General features: G+C 37.7%; 1 protein-coding gene across 4 annotated transcripts in view; it reads right to left on the bottom strand.

Moving 5' to 3' along the window:
* The window catches only part of CNKSR2 (connector enhancer of kinase suppressor of Ras 2), a 216759-nt gene that overhangs the window by 143849 nt on the left and 54655 nt on the right, over positions 1–18255 (bottom strand). For all 4 annotated transcript variants that reach the window (XM_065634105.1, XM_065634123.1, XM_065634096.1 and 1 more), the window contains exon 4: positions 11423–11510. In XM_065634105.1, the coding sequence (XP_065490177.1) occupies positions 11423–11510 (88 nt within the window). The remainder of the gene's footprint in view (positions 1–11422; positions 11511–18255) is intronic.

Here is an 18255-nt window from a genome sequence, read left to right as displayed (position 1 = left end):
AAAAAAATTGCAGAAATATGTCGGTTAGTTCTTTCAGCAACAAACTGGCAACACTTCAGCCTTTATAGTTATCCTTAGATCAGAGTGCTCAAGAGAGGGCATGGACTTCTTTCACTGTGTTTTCTTGTCCAGCAGAATGCTTTAGTTGCTCATGTATATTTAATCATCCTTATTTATTTTTTCCTCCAAGGCAAGGAAATTTCCTAGGCAGAACTGATAAAGAAGCAGGTTACCTGATTGTCAAGAACAAAAACCAGATCTCCCAATGCTCAGGTACCATGTTAACGCCAAAATGTCCCTGTGAATTCATAGGATAGCAGCATTGCTCAAAAGCTGTGTGGTGCTACAGAGGTAACTTGTGAAGAGCAAGAGCTTGCCATGAGAGCATGTGTTCTCCAGGCAGCTTCCACGCTGCTTCTAGTGCAGCTTCTTCACAGTTATTTTAATTTGTTTTCCTCTGAAATCCAACAGAATTTACATGTGTGTGTTTGTGTATATTACACTGTTTTTACCAGTATTTTGCTGATAAAATGTTGGCAAGGTTAGGAACCCAATCTTAAAAGTGGTAGTGAAATTTCCTGGAAAATGTACCTTTCATGAGCAATCTCACACATCTTCCATTTCTAGTTTTAAGAGGGCAACAGCTAGATTTTATGTACTGCTTAAAAACAGATGTTTGATAGAATTGCTGTCACCATTATTTGGAAGTCACGCAAAATGTTCTAAACCATGTAACTCCAGTTCTCTATTTGTAACAAAAATAATGAATTACATGATTGCTAAAAGAGGGTTCAGACTTTCATGCATTGCCAAACCTTTGGTATAAAATCTCTCTTGAGCAATATAGCCATTGGTTGCAATTAAGCCAAGCCATTCTTTAAATCCCTTTGCTTCTCAAATTGATTAAAACTGTAACTGAATCCTTTAATACCACTATGTGTCAAATGGATGGTCTGTCAGTCTTGCTACTTAGCAAGAATAAAAAAATAATTAAGTTGAGAATGCTCAGATCGTAAGTCCCAGTCCCTTCAGCCTCAGCACTGCATTGTCAAAACCAAGTTGTTCTGGCTTCAAGGAGCCCACTGTGAAACTGTTCAAGTGTGACCAGCTCTAGGGAATTTATGCCATTGGCTCTAGAAAGGCTCATTTGGGTTGAATTCTGCCCAACTCAGCTGTAGCAAGAAAGCCACAAGACTGAGGTTTGCTGGAGTTGTCACTGAAGGTTCTCACAAAAGATCTTGACAACAATGATGACGAAGTCTAAAGCTTTGCCAACACACTAAGAAGACAAAAATTTAATAACTTTCATAATAGATTCATTTATTATTACCCTTCATCATTCTTCTCAGACTAAGACAATGGTACATTATTTCCAAACAGGTACAAGGACAAGACAGATTCAATTAATTTAGTCTTTCACTACTTAAAATAGAAAATGGATGGAAAATATATCTAATACAACTGATGGTGGGATGAAAGGCCAGCTTTGAAACAATAAACTTGATCATTATAATGTAGGCTATGGCAAAATGTTCCTGTGTTCTGTAGAGCACGACTATTAGAAAACCGAAGGCTATTAGGGAACTCTGCTCAGGCTGCCATTTACAGGCATGTCTGAGTAACTGAAGGAATAAAGTACAAATTAGCATATATACTGATCTGTTCCAAACTCTCCACCTCAACCCCTTCATCCACAAAACCAAGAAACAAAAACCTCTTAAACACCCCCAAAGCTAAAGGCTGTCAAGCGGGTAACATTCTCCTCTGGCAATGGGCAAAGAATTAAGAGTATGACACAGGCAGAGGTTTCCTAGCGCAGTGCTTTACCACATCTTCGATTTTAAGAGATATAGCAGGACACTGCATGCAAAAGGTGCAGGCCCCGGGGATACTGACAATTACAAATGTTTGAAAAGGAGATGGGGAAGAGGAAATACCTTTCTCCTTTCTCACTACCTAAAATGCAAAAAAGCCAGCTCTTCTTAAGCTATGTAACTACCCAGCACTTGCATAGGTCATTCTTGGCTGCTACCAAATGAAACAATTTTTTTAAATTACACAGCCATTGTTAAAACTGTATACTGTATTTCTAAGTGGACTTTCCAGAACATGTGCTTTCCTTGACTTTCTTCCCACTGAGCTGCTCCAAAAGAGTCTCCAGTCATGGCTATTCCTCCTACTTCAGACTGCCACAGTCCCAGGGAGCTCTACCCTCACTCTCCCTCTTTCTGCAACCTGTTCCCTATTGCTCAGCAGCCTCCTGAAATCATGCTGCTTTAATTATCAGCTCTGTGTGGATGAGTCACAGATCTCTCAGCCCTTCTGTTCACATTCGCAGTTCAGAATCTCCTCCTGGATATTTGCCACCAGCTCTAACACAGTATGCTGAAAAGCTGAAATCACGTTTCTTCCCAAACCCTCTCTGCTTCCCCCTTCTTCTCCTATCTCTGTCAACAACTCCACCACCTTATGTCCCACAAACTCACAACCTGGGTGCCATTTTCAACTCCGCTTCCCACACAATTCCTGTCGATTTTCTTCCCACTGCCATTCAGAAATATTTGCTTTCTTTCCCACTTTTGCTACAATTATTCAAGCCCTGCAGTTTCTTGACACCAGCTCTATGGCATCCTCACTCTATTATTATTTCCTGCCCCTCCACACTGAAGCCAGAGCTCACCTGCATCTGCAGCAACCCACTCTGTCCTCCCCCATCGGAAACATGCGTAAGAACCCATGGGGACGGGAGAAAACAGAATGGTGAGCCTACGCCACTTAAGATACTAAGGAAGAGAAAATGAAATGAAAAATACAATGCAAGCTATTAAACAAATGCTACATGAAAGGACATTTCCTATGCAACCTACACAAATGCACTTCTAAAAGTCTAGAGCCTTTCCCTGAATACTTAATGAACGTGCATTCTCTAAGTTCATAACCCTGGTGTACGAACTGATAGCAATTACCCAGCTTGCTGAGTACAAAGAATTGCCTTTATTTTATTTAAACAATCTGCGTGGAGTGGCACCTATCACCATAGTAACAGAATATTTCAGGTAAAAATTCAACACAACTTACATAAATCACCCACAGATCAAGCAACTACTGGGAAAAATTGCTCACTGGATTAAGAGCGATGCCATTTGTACATTAAGCTCTTTTCTTCTATCTTCCTGAAGTCATTTTTCATTTCCAATTATTTTTACACTCTTTTCTGTAAAAGACATTATATTGCTTTCCTTTAGGATCTGGTTACATATTAGATCTTGATTTGCATATAGAAAGTAACTATATGTCTTTTCTAAAATGAGCTGGCACAGCATTAGGTCAGAAACCATAGCAAGTGTTTAGCACTGACTAAAATCACATTGATGCTTGCTCATATATCCTGCTAGAGTCTAAATACTTACATGGTCTAAATTGAATTTCATCTATTAGGGTGATTTCCCTATGCAGCGATATTCTCAGCAGGTAAAAATAAAATCCACTAAAATTATCAACAGATGAGAGGTTGGAAATGAGTAAAAAATGTTCCATCCAAAAAAGAAAAAACACAGTTAAAACACCCTTTTTTCCACTTCTCTAATTTGGAAAAATAAGCATCATGTATTCAAAACCAAATCTTTTCTTACTGACATGCAACACAGAGTTTGTAGCACAATGTGTTGTAAGGTTCCTAAGTTTTCAATGTCACTTCCAAGACCATTTAGAGGTAAATAACTTCTTAATTTTTCACTTCTGCTTTTCTTCTAGTACTGCCATGAATTCTGGTTTATAAAATACAATTGCAGCAAAATATTGCATGTTTCATTTAGTGTCTAGGTGGTTATTCTGCCAACAGGGGAAATAAAATTAATCAAACTTGAGAAAAAATAAATATATTTAGGCAGATGGCATTTCAGGCTCAGCTATGGCATGAATGTTTTGTATTGGTTCATCTGAAATTCTTGATGTATTTTTAATGGATTTAATAAAACAAATACACACATATCTCACATTATATTACTGAAATAAAGATGAACCCTACAATTTTTCACACTCAAGGCTCCTACTAGCTTGCTAGCAACACACAGTTTCTGTAATTCACCATACTGAAGTGAAATTTTCCTTTGCTGCACCTGGTTACAGAGGCTGGACTGTGTCTGGAAAGGGAAATGAGTTTCCAAAGGAAAAGAAATGCAGAGTCTCAGTCTTCAATTCTACTGATATGATCAACGTAATCTTAATCCATCATCATTAATGATTAGATTTAGCATTTATCACAAATTACACAGGAAGCATGGCATATCCTCTGTCTGCCTCTATTCAAATGGAAACTGTGATGCCACTCGGCAGGGACTGACACAGTGCCCATAACGCTCAGTCGAAGGAAAAAAGGTTTTATTTAGAGGAAACATATGAAATACTAAAACACAATTTTCCCTTCTGTCTATCTCAGTTTCCACCAACTTTCTGCATCTTTCTGCAAGTGTTTCCATGAGTGCGTGAATTAACCCAGGAGTTCCTGATTCTTTCACTGTCACCTTGACCCACTCAGGCTCCTTTTCATGGAAAAATTCAACATCTGCATTGGTTTACCGGCATATGCCCCATCAACAAGACTAGTCTTTTTTCTACAAATTGTTCTGCTTTGTGTTTCATTTCCCCTCATGTTCAGAGAATGTCAATCATTAATCTGGAAGAAAAACAATCAAAAAACCCACACAAGCCAACATCAACACTTTTTTCCTTTCTGATCACAGAGTTTCTTAGGTACTCAGCAATCTTTTTGGGCTTTCGTGTGGGTTTTTTTTTTGTTTTGTTGCGGTTTGTTTTTTTTTTGTTGTTGTTGTTCTTTTTCATTTTGTTTTTCCTTCTTCCATCCATGAGAAAAAGAAACTACTTTCCCTAAGAATGTAAAAGAAAACAGAGCTAATAAATTCACAGGACTTTACTGGATGGGTTTTTATTAAAGCATGCAGTGGCTTCATATGCTACTTTGAAATGTCACATCATAGATTACTCAAGTTGATGGAAAAAACACCTCTTTACAGCATATATCTCAATGACAACCAATGAGGCATCAAATTATTTCTAGTAGTGGTCCATATCCCTACAGACTATTATTGATGTTTTAACCTTGGAGCTATTCTGTGCCTAATCCCATTTCTAAAGGACTCCAAAACTCAAAAAGACTACAACATATCTACAAGTAAGACATGTCAAGGAGGGGCGGGGGGAAGAGGGAGTGGAGAAAAGGGGGGAAGCATAAGAAAACAGCGGAAATAAACTATCAGAATCAGAAAAAGACATCAATGTTAAGTACCTTTGGCACTATTTTATAGTACATTAAATTACATCTGAAATTTTCCATAGAAGTGTGCTATAGTGAAATAAGATACTCTACTATGAAAAAGAGAAATATGTTTCTAAAGAGTTTAAATTGAAACCACTTTGATACAGCTTCTTGTAAACAAGAAAAAGTTTCATATTTCCATCAATCCTTTAAATTCTATTTTACCTTATTTATTATATATTGACTTCTAAATGTGAAGAAAACAACCGCACAGGATAATACATTTCCTGAAACACTACTACTTTTGAGCCCTGCTTTGAACCTTATGCAACAGAAAATCTTCTATAGGAGCAGCACTTGAAGAATACAAGGTGAGTCTAAATTTCTGTCAGCATTACTTGCAATGAGCTGTAACACTCTCATATGAACACCATTTGGATTCCATGTACTATAGGCAGATAATGCCTGGGTATTCTTTTCAAGGGGGACTTTTTTGTTCTGTTTTTAACTTTTGACCACATCTATTTAGCTACTCACTTGTACACTTACTCTCCTACTTGTACACTTATCAGAAATGGGACATTTTGTATAAGCAGTGTACTATGAATATAAGTATTTCTTATTCCAAGAATGTGGCCTCCTCACCATGAAGTATTTTTATTTAAAAAAAGGTGGGTAAGGGAGGGGATTATTACCACGATAGGCTAACAAAGATTTTCCTCCAAGCATTTGACAACAAAGTTGAGGTAGAAGGAATAATGCTGAAAATTTAAATCAAAACCTTTAAAATTTAATACAGAACTGCTTCCATTAGACACACGTTGCTTTGAAAGATCCCAACAATCTGGAAGTACAAAGCAGCTTTAATGAGGAACCAATCAAACATTCGCATCATTAAACTATGAAAGCCAGTTTATTAGCTAAAGATTGTTGAGGTAATTAGCTACTTGGTACGATGTAAAATTTAAAATTTTAAAGCTATATTTAGCAAGTCCTTCAAGTCCTTAATAACTAGGACTTACAAACAAAAGTGAGGAATTGTGATAGAAAAGGTTATATGAGAGATACTTTGTAACAATACAACTAAGGATATTAAGTATTCTTCACTGTTCACGAATTTGATACTGTCCTAGCAAAATGAATAGAACTATTATATATTATTGCTTTTAGATTCTGAATCAGGGCAGAGGGCTATGAAAGTAAATTCCCTTTTTATCCTTTAAACTAGAAAACAAACCTGGACTTAGTTTCTCAATGAGACTTAATATTTGAAACATTAATCATGTAAATTACAGCCATCTGACTACAAAAAAACTCAATGTCATACAAAAATAGCGCATTACTCAATAATTTGTGATCCTTTTCAATATCTTTTATATGAAAGCAAGCAATGGCTAGAAGTCAAAAAAAGATTACTCCTCCAGCATGGGAAGAGAGTCCATTGGAGCATGGAGGATACAGACACTTTTTCGAATCTCAAACACCTTTAAATGGGGAATAAGCTTGAAATCACTCAGCTGAGGCAGCGCACGGGGCACTTCTGCATGTGCTCTATATTAGGGCTTTTAGCTCAATATCCCAGGTGCCTGTATGTCCACACAGAGGTTTCGCGGATGGTTGTCTTGGTCTTTCCTAGCTATCTTCCATCCCAGCTGCCACCTCCCAAATTGCGTCACTCAGCTTCTCACCTCTTTTCATCCAAAATCCGAATTTACCTCCAAATATTGCTGCAAGGCAGATGAAGTCAGAAGTATGTTCTGTGACAACAGTGCAATCAGGTCCATGTCAGCCAAGTGACTGTTCTCCATCTCCACCCATTACATAGAAGCGCTTCCACTGCATAGGCCCTCTTCAAGAAGGTGTTTAGGCAGAGAAGTAATTGCAGTGAAGCTTTTATAAAGGAGTATTTACAGGCCTACAGCTATGTTTCTGCTGGAGCATCTTGCTAAGTAAATCCCACAAGACATTAAAGTTGCGAGATGAGCACCAGTGGTTTTAAAACTAAATAAACACAGCAAATCATTGTGAAAGGTGATTAAGGAAGGTAAAAAATGTGTGATGAGTGCTATTAACGATCACTACTAAACAGCAATAATAAGAACTACGGTGTTCAGCAGCAAAGTTTTCTTTAAATGTCTGATAAATTACCAAGTTGATATAAAAATAGACTTTTCAGCTATTCTCAAGATTTCCAGGGTTTTAATTCTAAACAAGAAAGCTTCTTTAGTGAAACCCTAATGGGTTCCTGAGCAACAAGAGCATTGAGAATGAATAGTAATAAAAGCTACCTACAGATTGCCTAAGAAAGCAATAAATCTCCTATTCCTTACAGTTATTGTTGTGGTTACTGCTGCCATTCTAAAACAAAACAATCACACTTACAAGGACCAGATTCTGGTACTCTCTGAAACTGAATACCCTGACTAAGTGAATAGCAAGACTTTCATGAACACCATAAAGACAAGGAGTCCTGCCTGTTCTTCCTTAATGCATAAATGCATAATTTATAATTTATAATTCTGCTGACACAAATCTAAACTCATGAGTGAACCAAAAGGGAAGAAAGCAGAACCCAAAACAATCTCACCCTCCCAATGTGTACACTCCTATCCCTTTAATACCTATCTTATACCATCAAAAAAGAACAGGCCTTTTTTACGTATTGCAGTGTAAACAGAGAGTACAGATAATGCTCAACCTCCAGCTCTATGAGGATGCTCTAAGCAGGCAGACAAGTGTAGGAGAGAAAGGCAGAGTGCAAGGGAAAAGTCACAAAAGTCATGAGAGTGTCATGGATTTGTTTATTTAAATACTTTTTTTTTTCTCTCCAATGTTCTGCTGCAAGGGAAGAGTTGATTATAAAAATAAACCAAGAATGCAACCCCTGAATTAAATAAGCCATCAGAAAGGAGGATGTATTAAGAGTGAAAACCTGCAGGAAGTGCCCATGAAACAATATCCTAAAGTCCTAAGGGGGAGAAAAAGATTCCTTAAGCCAAAATAAAACAGCTGCATAGAAGCAAACGATTACTGCAAATGCAAAGCAGGTTGTAATAATAACTTGCAGTGCTCTGAGGGACCTGCTTCCACTGGCAAATCTACTGCACACGGGCCTCTTAGTTGGGTCCTGGGCAACGTGCAACACACAAAGAAAATGAAATGGTTCAAACAAAGTATGTGCCATTCAGAATTTTACTCCAAAGTCTGTCTCTAAGTAGGTATTACAACTCCAACTTTTAAAATTATTTAAAATTTAAAGCACAGACACTGAATGGATTTTCTTAGACTTCATACTTGCAAGAGAGCTGTAAGTCTGTCATTTTTTTTCTTCATCATCCGTTTACCTCTGATAAAGGGACACACACAACACAACCCACGACCCACACTTAATTCCATGAAGAAACACTGACATTACAATTAGCCTCAAAACATGCAAAAGAATTCAAGCAAGCCAGCAAAATTTTAGGCTTTTTTCATCCATCTTGACTTAAGAATAATTTTTGATTAATAAATCTGAAGGTTGGCTGTAACTTAAATACCACAAAACAAAACAAAACCAACCAAACAAAACCAAAACAGAACAACCCAACCACAACAAAAAACAACAACAAAACCACAAACAACAGCAAAAAAACCCCCACCATTTTAAATCCTGCCAGTGCTTAGATACTGAGATGAATACTGGTGTTCTATTTTTGAATTGTATGAATGTCTCAAAAAAAAGTCAAAACTATAAGAAAATGTACAGACTGTATATTTTTTTAATAAACCATTAAGCTTTATAAAAATCTGTTGTTAGCTACTGTTAAAAGAACAATTGTAACATTGACTTCTGCAGGTCTTCCACCAAAAAAAAAAATATTAAATTATAAATTATTAGAAGATAGTAAAGTACCATAAAGTATTATACTTTGCATACAAAAGAAAATGGAATCTGAGACAGAATATCACCTGATAAGGTGATACTGAAACATTCAATCTACAGCCTAAAGGAAGCACAATGAGGATTTTCAGTTTGTTCAGTGATCTTAGAAAAGAAAAGCTCAGCAAAGACATTTCTGAAATGTTACATTGGAATGCATTTGTTTTAAGTAGAGATCAAACCACATGTGTTTGGGACTAGTAATGGAATTTTTCATTATCATTCTTCTAACTACAGCCCAATTCAATTCCAGAGCATGCTTAGATTTAGGCACATAAATGCTCCTTTCGACTTCACATTATGGATTCATGTACTGAACTGCTCCCTGATGGGGGAAACATGTCGTTTTGACACAGATGAAACTGCTTTTCTCCAAAGGTACGAAATTGTAACATGTGCTCTCATTCACACTGAAAAATACACATAGAGAAATATTTACCTACAGCATAGCGAATTAGTATCATGGCTAGGAGATGAATTCGTAAGAAAATGAACCGATATTGAGCTAATTCCTGGGAAATATTGCAGCAGTTGATATTTTACCCACTTTCCCACTAATAGTGGACACATGAAAATGGATCAGGTAGCTCTTTCTCTGAATTAAAAAACTAGACTGTGATGCACAGCTACTTCTACGGTTTGGCCAAGGTGAAGGGACGCCCTTCATGCCTCCTTCTCATAGGGTACTGACCCTTTCTCACAGCCCAACAAGGGCACAACAAGCCAACAGGACAACAGATTAAAAAACCAGGAGTTGTGAAAAAGGGAGCCTAAAAAATGAAGGCCTGGGCTCTTCTTACGCAGCCACCACCACTGGCATCCCCATCCCAGTCTGAGGCAGGCTGATGGTGACAAGGCCAGTGGGGAGCACAGGGTGGCTGAAGGGATGGGACTGGCGGGTCAGCCCTCGGCCCTTGGGCCTGGAAAGCAAACAGGCACCCTCACCAGGTGGTCTGTGGGAAGGGAACAGCCCATGCTCCATTTCCACACCAAAAACTCCACGCATAATTGAGGGAATAATAATGATGATGATGGTGATGATAGTAATAATAATAATAATAATAATAAAGTGAGAAGCTTCTGATTCCCAAGCTTGAGCACATGGGACTAGCAATACTGCTTTCTCCAACTTATGTGGGAGATAACTAATCATCAGTGTTGCATACGTTTATGAAAGGGTCAGAGAGAAATGCATTTCTTTTATAAAAAGGAGATCATCATCATACAAAGTCATGCCAAGCGGCCAGAGGAGAAGTTTAGCTTGGCTTGGTTTGGAGTGATGCTTCTGAAAACCTGAAAAAGTCTCCTCGGCACTCCTACCTAGCCCACTCTCTCCATTTTCCCATTCCACCTTCCCAAGTGCAAACGCTCTCTTGAACTGCTCAGCAACAGTGGTCCCTTCCATCTGCTGTTGCCGAACCATGCTCCGCATGATGGGCACTGCTGCACTGCATGGTCAACCAACGCTAGAACATGGTAGCGAGGCCCTTCACAACCATCAATAGCAGAATGGTCTCAGAAATGCACACATCAGGGTAAATGATGATAGAACTACTTTAACTTCCTAGGTTATTTCTACAGAATTTGGTATCAACATTAGTTTGAACTTGCAGCAAAAGTGACTTTTCAGTTTCAGCAGAACAACAGGCAAAGACAGGGATAGACCTAAACCACACACAAGAGAAGCAACAGAAGGGTGGGGAAGGCTCTCCCATTAAGTGAGCACTTCTCAATACCTACTTCTGGATTTCTTGAGGGTAGGATGTAAAAAAAGGTATACAAAATATTCTAGCCTCATGGGAAAACACATCTTAACAGGTGTCTAGATGATATGAACTGTATGAAAGAGCAGATGACTAAAGTCCAACACGCACAGACCTTTTGAACCAGACAGTTAATTAAAAATTAATGACGACATATAAGAAACTAAATATGCAAATTATCAAGTAGATTTTGCAGATTTATTTATGTATATTATTTATATTAGACTGGAGAACCCAAGATGAATCTTACTACTGAGATATGCAGAGGCATATACACAGCACAACCGAAACTAGTATTATAAAACCAGGAAGCAGAATTTTTACCAAGCATTAACTAAGTACTAGTATTCCCTTATTTTTGTTAGAAAATGATATAGACAGAATTACACAAAGTTGTGTGAAGAAGGCACTGGTTATTTACAATTTGGGAAAAAATCAACTGCTAAGCAGATGGTCTCCTACCTGTTGTACTATCGTTGTTAGTTCCAGACAGAGCTGTATGACATTATTTCTTGTTACTGAGTAATCTGTGACAGCAGCAAAAGGTGATCTAAAAAAAAAATAAGAAAAAGAAATGTTCAATAGTACTAGTTTATATCCACTTGCTTCACATGTCTAAAATGTGCTTAGCACACATTGTTTCTAGAGATATTAAGAGCACACAAAATACCCAAAATGTACTACTAAAATTGTAAAATACAGGATACATGGAAAACATTCACCTCTCCTTGCTTTTGCAGTTTTTAAGATCCTCTTTAAGAAATTCTGTTTATAAAAGCATTATTTCTCATAGCCTTCCAGTTTCCTTCTGGATTGCCCTTATTCCCCCAGAAAAAGTCCACCTTGCCTTCTGCAATTGTTCGGGAATATTCTCATAAAGGCAACCAGAGGCATCGCTTGCACCTGTGATATGAGCAGTGTCCAGATGTGAATCAGATCAGAAAAGCATCTGGCTGATACACTGGGATTCCTGGGACCTGATCTAATATCTGGTAAAAGTAATGGAGGGACTCAGAAGACGAAAAATCTTATCCAAAGGGGAGAACAGCATTTAGAGCCAGAGATGCATCAACACGCAGAGGCAGCTGCAAAGGCTAAACTGGAGGCACAACCTAACATCCCCCCACACTGTGCTACAATCAGAAGTACTTAATGAAATGAAAAGTTGAATCCAGCATTTGGAGATGTCACCTATATGTATCCTATATTTTAAAACTTCATGTTAGAAAGTTAAAAATGCTCATCTACCTAGAAGCTTCCTTGTTTTCTAGAGGTACTGCTAAAATATATTTGGTTAGCAAGGCTGGCAGTTATCTGATTTCTGTACTACGAGTCTGTTTTAAACTATTAACTCAACCTGGCCTATCTTCTATATTCAAGAAGTAGCCAAACACTAGGTAGGACAGGTATTTTCTCCAAGAGGAGTCAAGATTTTCACTTCACTGTTGCAAATGAGGTTTTTGTGGGAATTATTAGCATTGCAAATGTGGCATTTCTCCCTAATTTACCTGCTTCAGACATTTAAAACAAAAAAGGCAGCAAAGAACCACAAGAATTGTAATATCTGAATAAACTAACAACAGATCATGCAATGTGCCAAGATCTCTAAACAATGCTTGAAGTGTGGTTGCCTTTAAATTAAGCTGTTTGACTAGTGCCTTCCTCAACTGCTTTCTTTCATCACTTCTTAGAGAATAAATATCTGTATATATCTTTAAGAGCTTTACAGTTCTGGATGGTACCACGCCTTCCTCATCTAACCCTAAAGACAAGTTTCCAGTATAAAGAACTCTGCTATAAGCACGCCCAAATTATAACTACAAATGTAGTTCTACTGTTTATTAACAGTTTCTACATTTCCATTCCATATGCAGAATTTCTGAAATTCCAGTGCAGGCAGATTTGGAACTGTCCATTAATAAACTCATGTGAACTTTCCCATCTCTGCCTGCTTGTTCTAACGTCCTCTTTCTTCTCCAGGGCTCCCAATGCAGCCCTGATAGTTCATAAGACATAAGAATTTTGAGGTGCATACTCAAGTCTAGCAGATTTAATTTGATGTGCTACATCATACAACAACATATACTTTCTGCCCATATTTTCTAGGGAGAAAAGCAGTACATTCTTTTTAAAACAAAAGTATGGAAATGGAAAGCTAGGCAGAGTTTAAGAAACGTAAAAGTAACAAGACAGCAAAGACTTAGTAGACAGTATGTGGGTAAGTTCCAAAAGGTGCCTTACAAAAGCTATACTCAAAGTCCAGGTTTCATGCTGTGTATGGCAATGGTACAGTGGGTACACACTACAGCAGGCCTACCCACAGACACGCGTCCAGAGTATTACTGAAGTTTGAGAGACATGTGAGCATATTAAAGGATAAAAGGTAACCGAACTGCTTGGTTATGAACCATAATTCTGTTTTTAAAAGTACATTAGCCAAGATGTACAAAAACACTGATATTTTTCTTTTCAAAATTGTAACTGTTGAGGTTCTGGAACCTACCTGAAACCTTGATTTTCAAAGGTCGTGTTCGTTTCTGAACTCATCTTTATTGAAGATGAATGGAATCAAGCCAGCAAATAGTATTATTTTACTTTAAGTATAGATGTTAATAGAATTTGATCCTAAAATTACACAACTGGAATCTATTTGACATTTCAAAGCCTCCAGCATTTCTCTAAACAAAATCTCATGGTAGGCTTTGGCTTCTAATACCACATCATCTTTCCTCATACTTTTACAATTTAGTTTGGTTTCACGGTTCATGAGGAAAATAATGACATTTTTACCATCACTGCTCTTAGTGAAGATCATTAGAAATGCCCCAAATAAACTTTGTTGACATTAAGGAATAGGCAAAGGGACTGAGACATTAGTCATTTTTGTTACACTGAAGTTTACACAATGAAGATTTACTGAAAACAGCATGTGAAACAAGCAGCAAGGGTGCCAGCAGGAGGGAGAGGACTACTAAAAATCAATAACTAATATGTAATATTCTGAAAAGTGCTTCATGACTTGGAAGGATAAGGAGACAGGTCCATGTTATATGGACTTGGCTTCTGCAGAAGAAGTAAGGGGTCCTTGAGCTGCCTCCTCTGTAGGTCTCTGTAGCTTATAAAATGACTCCCTCACATCAGTTTCTGCCTATGATTCTCTGAAGGTATTGCTGCAAATTGGACCAGCAAAACTGAAATTCCCTTTACTTGCCCTCCCCAGTTCAGACCACTTCCCTGGAGGCAACCTGCACACACACCTATACAGCCACTACTGCATCAGCAGCTGGGGAAACGGTAAGGACAAAAGCCTCTTTAAATATTTACTACTAAGGGAAATGTATTTTGCTATTACATCCCAAGCCTCAGTCCAACAAGACTTAGTAAAAGAACATGCCAGCAGTTTCAACCAAAATATGAGCAAAAACTTCATTGTAGGATCACTGACTGGCTTTCATAAAAGACACAGCATGAAACAGCAATCTAACAAAAAACCTCTTCAATAACAATATATCCACTGATTGCAGTTTTAATACAGCACAATAGCATTGACTTGCAACAGGTGAAACAATACATATAAATGCAAATAAAGCCTACATACACTCTAACTTTTCAACTGGCTGCTACAACACTTTCCTTCTCAAGGCATCAGAAACACACAAAGCAAAAGGAATTCCTAGTTTAATTAGTTTACTTCTCTCCCATTGTCTCACTTCTCTCTCTGTCATTTCCAAGACCTTTTTCCACGTACGTTTCTGTATTTGTGGAACCCTTTTTTACCTAGTTTCTCTTGTAGTTCATTTGTTCTTCCTTCAAAACCTCTCTGTGATTCTCTTCCTTTGCAACACCCACATAAAACACCTTTGTAGCTCCACAGAGCGCCTACCTGACTACATGCCCTTTCCATTCATTTCATCTTCCAGACATCTGCTAATTTCTCCTTTCCATTGTCTACCCCTTCTATGCCTGATATCTTAAGGAAAGGAGATTTATGCAATAACATCAGTGCTTCTGCATACACATGCAGGGTGGGTTTGCCCTTGTTCTCACCTTTTCTCGTGCCTTCTCCCTTCCAACATTTGAAGCCATTAGCTACTTTCAAACCACTTTCACAAATGTGTGGGTGATAGGTTTCAAGGATAAATAAGTTCATACATGTCTTGTGATCATGCATGCAGCTAATAAAATTGGGAGCCTCTTAATGTTTCCACTATGAGAACCCACATTGTGAGCCTGTACCTTATTAGACATCACAGATTCCACTGAGATGAAGACTTCTAAATACCTCATTCACAAGGAAAAACCGTAAAATTGGTGCTTACCTTTTTTTTTTTTAACATTAAATTCAGTCAACTTCAAGACCCTAATGTATAGGAAATAAGGTTTCCCTAACACCAGGCATGACAGAGTACTGTTCTTTTCATGTTTTTTACACTGTTGTTTGAGTTAAATAATAAAATGACTCTGAAACATTAATTCAATTATAAATATGTAATGCAGGCTGTAACACACATGCATGTACATATACACTTTTATGAATTGAGACCTAACTAAAATCTTTACCACTACCAGCATTTTTCAGAATGAAAACCAAATCATATTATCTAACATTAAAAAAATAAGCCACCCTGAAGGATTGGTAGAAAAGCCAGCTACATCAATATAGCACAGCTAATTCCCTCACAGAATTAAGATATAATACGATTCAACAGCTATTTATACTCACAACTGGTGTTTGCACATGAAGCAAAATCCTTTCAAAACAATTAAAAAAGATGTATATTGTGAAGGAGATGCATACACTCGGTATTTCTACATTATCGACATTTTCAGTCTCATATGCTTTAGCCTCCTGATCTGTCGTCTTCGCATAGCATTTGGTTAGGGGAAAAATCATATATGGAAATAAGTATTTCACTTTAAAAAGTTGTAATTTGGACAAATACAGACTGTTGTTAGTAAAAGCATTGCCCCCAAATAAAAAATAATCATATTTCACCACTAGCTGTAGTACTGAGCTGTTCTGTAACAACAGACACTGTGAAGGGTTTAAAACAAATACCATACTTATTTTAGCACCCTTATAAGTTAAAACATCCTCAGAGCAGTTTGATTAAACATAATAGTCCAAATTCTTTTAAAGAGAGAGGTAACTAAATTGTTGACATAACTCAGTCTTCAAAGGCGACACATTAAGCTCAAATAAAAATTTGACTCTACAGTATTGTTGCATATATATTTGTGCCAAATCCATCTAATACTCATAGTTTTAGGCTTTCATGAAACAAACATTTTATTTGTATTTTTAATGGCAACGCTTTGTGTAGAATGAGAGAGGAATGTAGTAAAATTCACACTGCATAAAGGAATTCTTTAAATGAGTGGTCTGTTAAACATTTACAGCTGTTCCAGTAGCACAATAAGGTTAAGTACCATAGCATTGTCAGGCAGCACTTACTGACAGGTTTGGCTACCATTCAAACAAGCATAAAGGGAAATGCATAAAGGAAATGTAAGATTCACAGGTTTAAGACTGAAAACCAATTGACAGAAAGTGCATTATTCGTGTGGTGAGTAAGGAATTGCTAAACTCTTTGGCTTCTTTTTGTTTGGGTTTCCATTTGTTTTCCTCCACCATCTTGTGTGCAAACCAGATCTACCCTGCCAGGAGAAGCAATAACCAAGCACAGCTAACAGGCCTATATGAAGTCTCTTACAAAGGAGACTCTAAACCAGTAACACTTTTTTTTGTGAGGAAGAAGTTATGGGCTTGCAAACACTCAAGCATAATTTTCCCAGTGAATGCTCCTCTTTACTTAAAACTACAAAATAGGCACACCATAAACATCACCAAGGCTCATTCACAGAAAACAATGAGACAAAGAAATCCAGCTGAACACATTTTACCTACAGTGGAAGAAAATGTATGCATTGTGTATGTCACCATGGTGAAAAGAAATCCATTTTTGAGTGGGGAATGCGTTCTGCTACCACAGTGCTTTCATACAAAGCAGGCTTAAAGGGTGCACTGAAGCTGAACACCTAGAATTGTTCATACGTAAACAAAGGGTGTTTACATCATTGCAGGCTGCACTTCCCTGTAGACAACAGAGCATCACTAAAAAAAGTTTACACAGCCCACAGTGAGGCTTGGAGCTCCTGCTCTGCTGTCCAGACTTAACCACTGAAGCATTCAAATGCTTCAGACACAGATTTTAGCCTAACTTAATAGGATTTAAGTGCTTTGTTGAATATTAGCACATTTAAGTCCCTGCCAAAATGACTTGTCCACCTTGGGTTAGAAGTCAAAGGATTAAACCCCACCACTCTGTGAACACTGCTACAAGCAGACCTAGACTTGCCAGGAAGGCCTTTTACTCTGAAATTTTATATTTTGTTACTACTGTCAGCAATTTGACCCATATCTTTTATATGACCAACAATTTCTATTTACAGTTGGGCTTTTTGTTCATCTCCTTGTTCCATTTGGTTCATATATCATGTATCCAGACAGCAATGGTAAATTAATCAGACTGGTGCACATTTGTCGGCCTGCTAGCTTTTCTCTGGCCACAGCACTGAAAGTCTTGAACACAAAAATCTATCTCCACAAGATCTCTTTGTTCCTACTACTTAGGCTTCAGTGTAATCTGCAGCAGTAGTTTAAGTTTTTCATTTCCAAAAGGGGGATAGTGTTAGGGTGAAAAACAAGGGATACAGGAGAGTTGCTGTGAAAGACATATTGAATCACTGCCCACACAGATGGCTGAGTTAAACTGCACTAAAAAAATCCAGTGTTCCCTGACAAATCTTAATTCACAACCATTAAAATCTGTGACCCAACAACAGATGCAAAATGTTGTAGTAGTTACCTCAAGGGAAGTTGACTATATTTTCTTAAATTCTTAATTGAAAAATAAACTACTGCATTAATTTAGCTGTGTCTTTAATGAAGCCTCAATTAAAGCCCTGAGAACAACCATCCTTTCCTCATTCCCAGTCTCTTAAGTCCACATTTATAGTTTATGCAGTTTGTTACTATTTGATGTTACTTCTTGATGCTGCACAAGTTTTATGGTATGAGGAGTCCCTGCTTCAGATAACATGGCCCAAGGACCATAGTGTAGGCAAGAAGCCCAGAAGCACAACTAAGGAATTTTTCTTGCTTAGTGCAGTCAGCAGGAAATACAGATTTCCAGGGTGTTTGGTTGGCAACAGAAATGGAGGTGAATTAAGACAATGTATCAAACCAAGGGCAACCAGCAAAAGCAAGGGATGCAGTCAAGCTGTGGGCTGGT

The sequence above is a fragment of the Caloenas nicobarica genome, chromosome 1 (genome assembly GCF_036013445.1).
Source record: "Caloenas nicobarica isolate bCalNic1 chromosome 1, bCalNic1.hap1, whole genome shotgun sequence".
NCBI lineage: Eukaryota > Metazoa > Chordata > Aves > Columbiformes > Columbidae > Caloenas > Caloenas nicobarica.
This window is presented reverse-complemented; position numbering and strand designations above follow the sequence as displayed.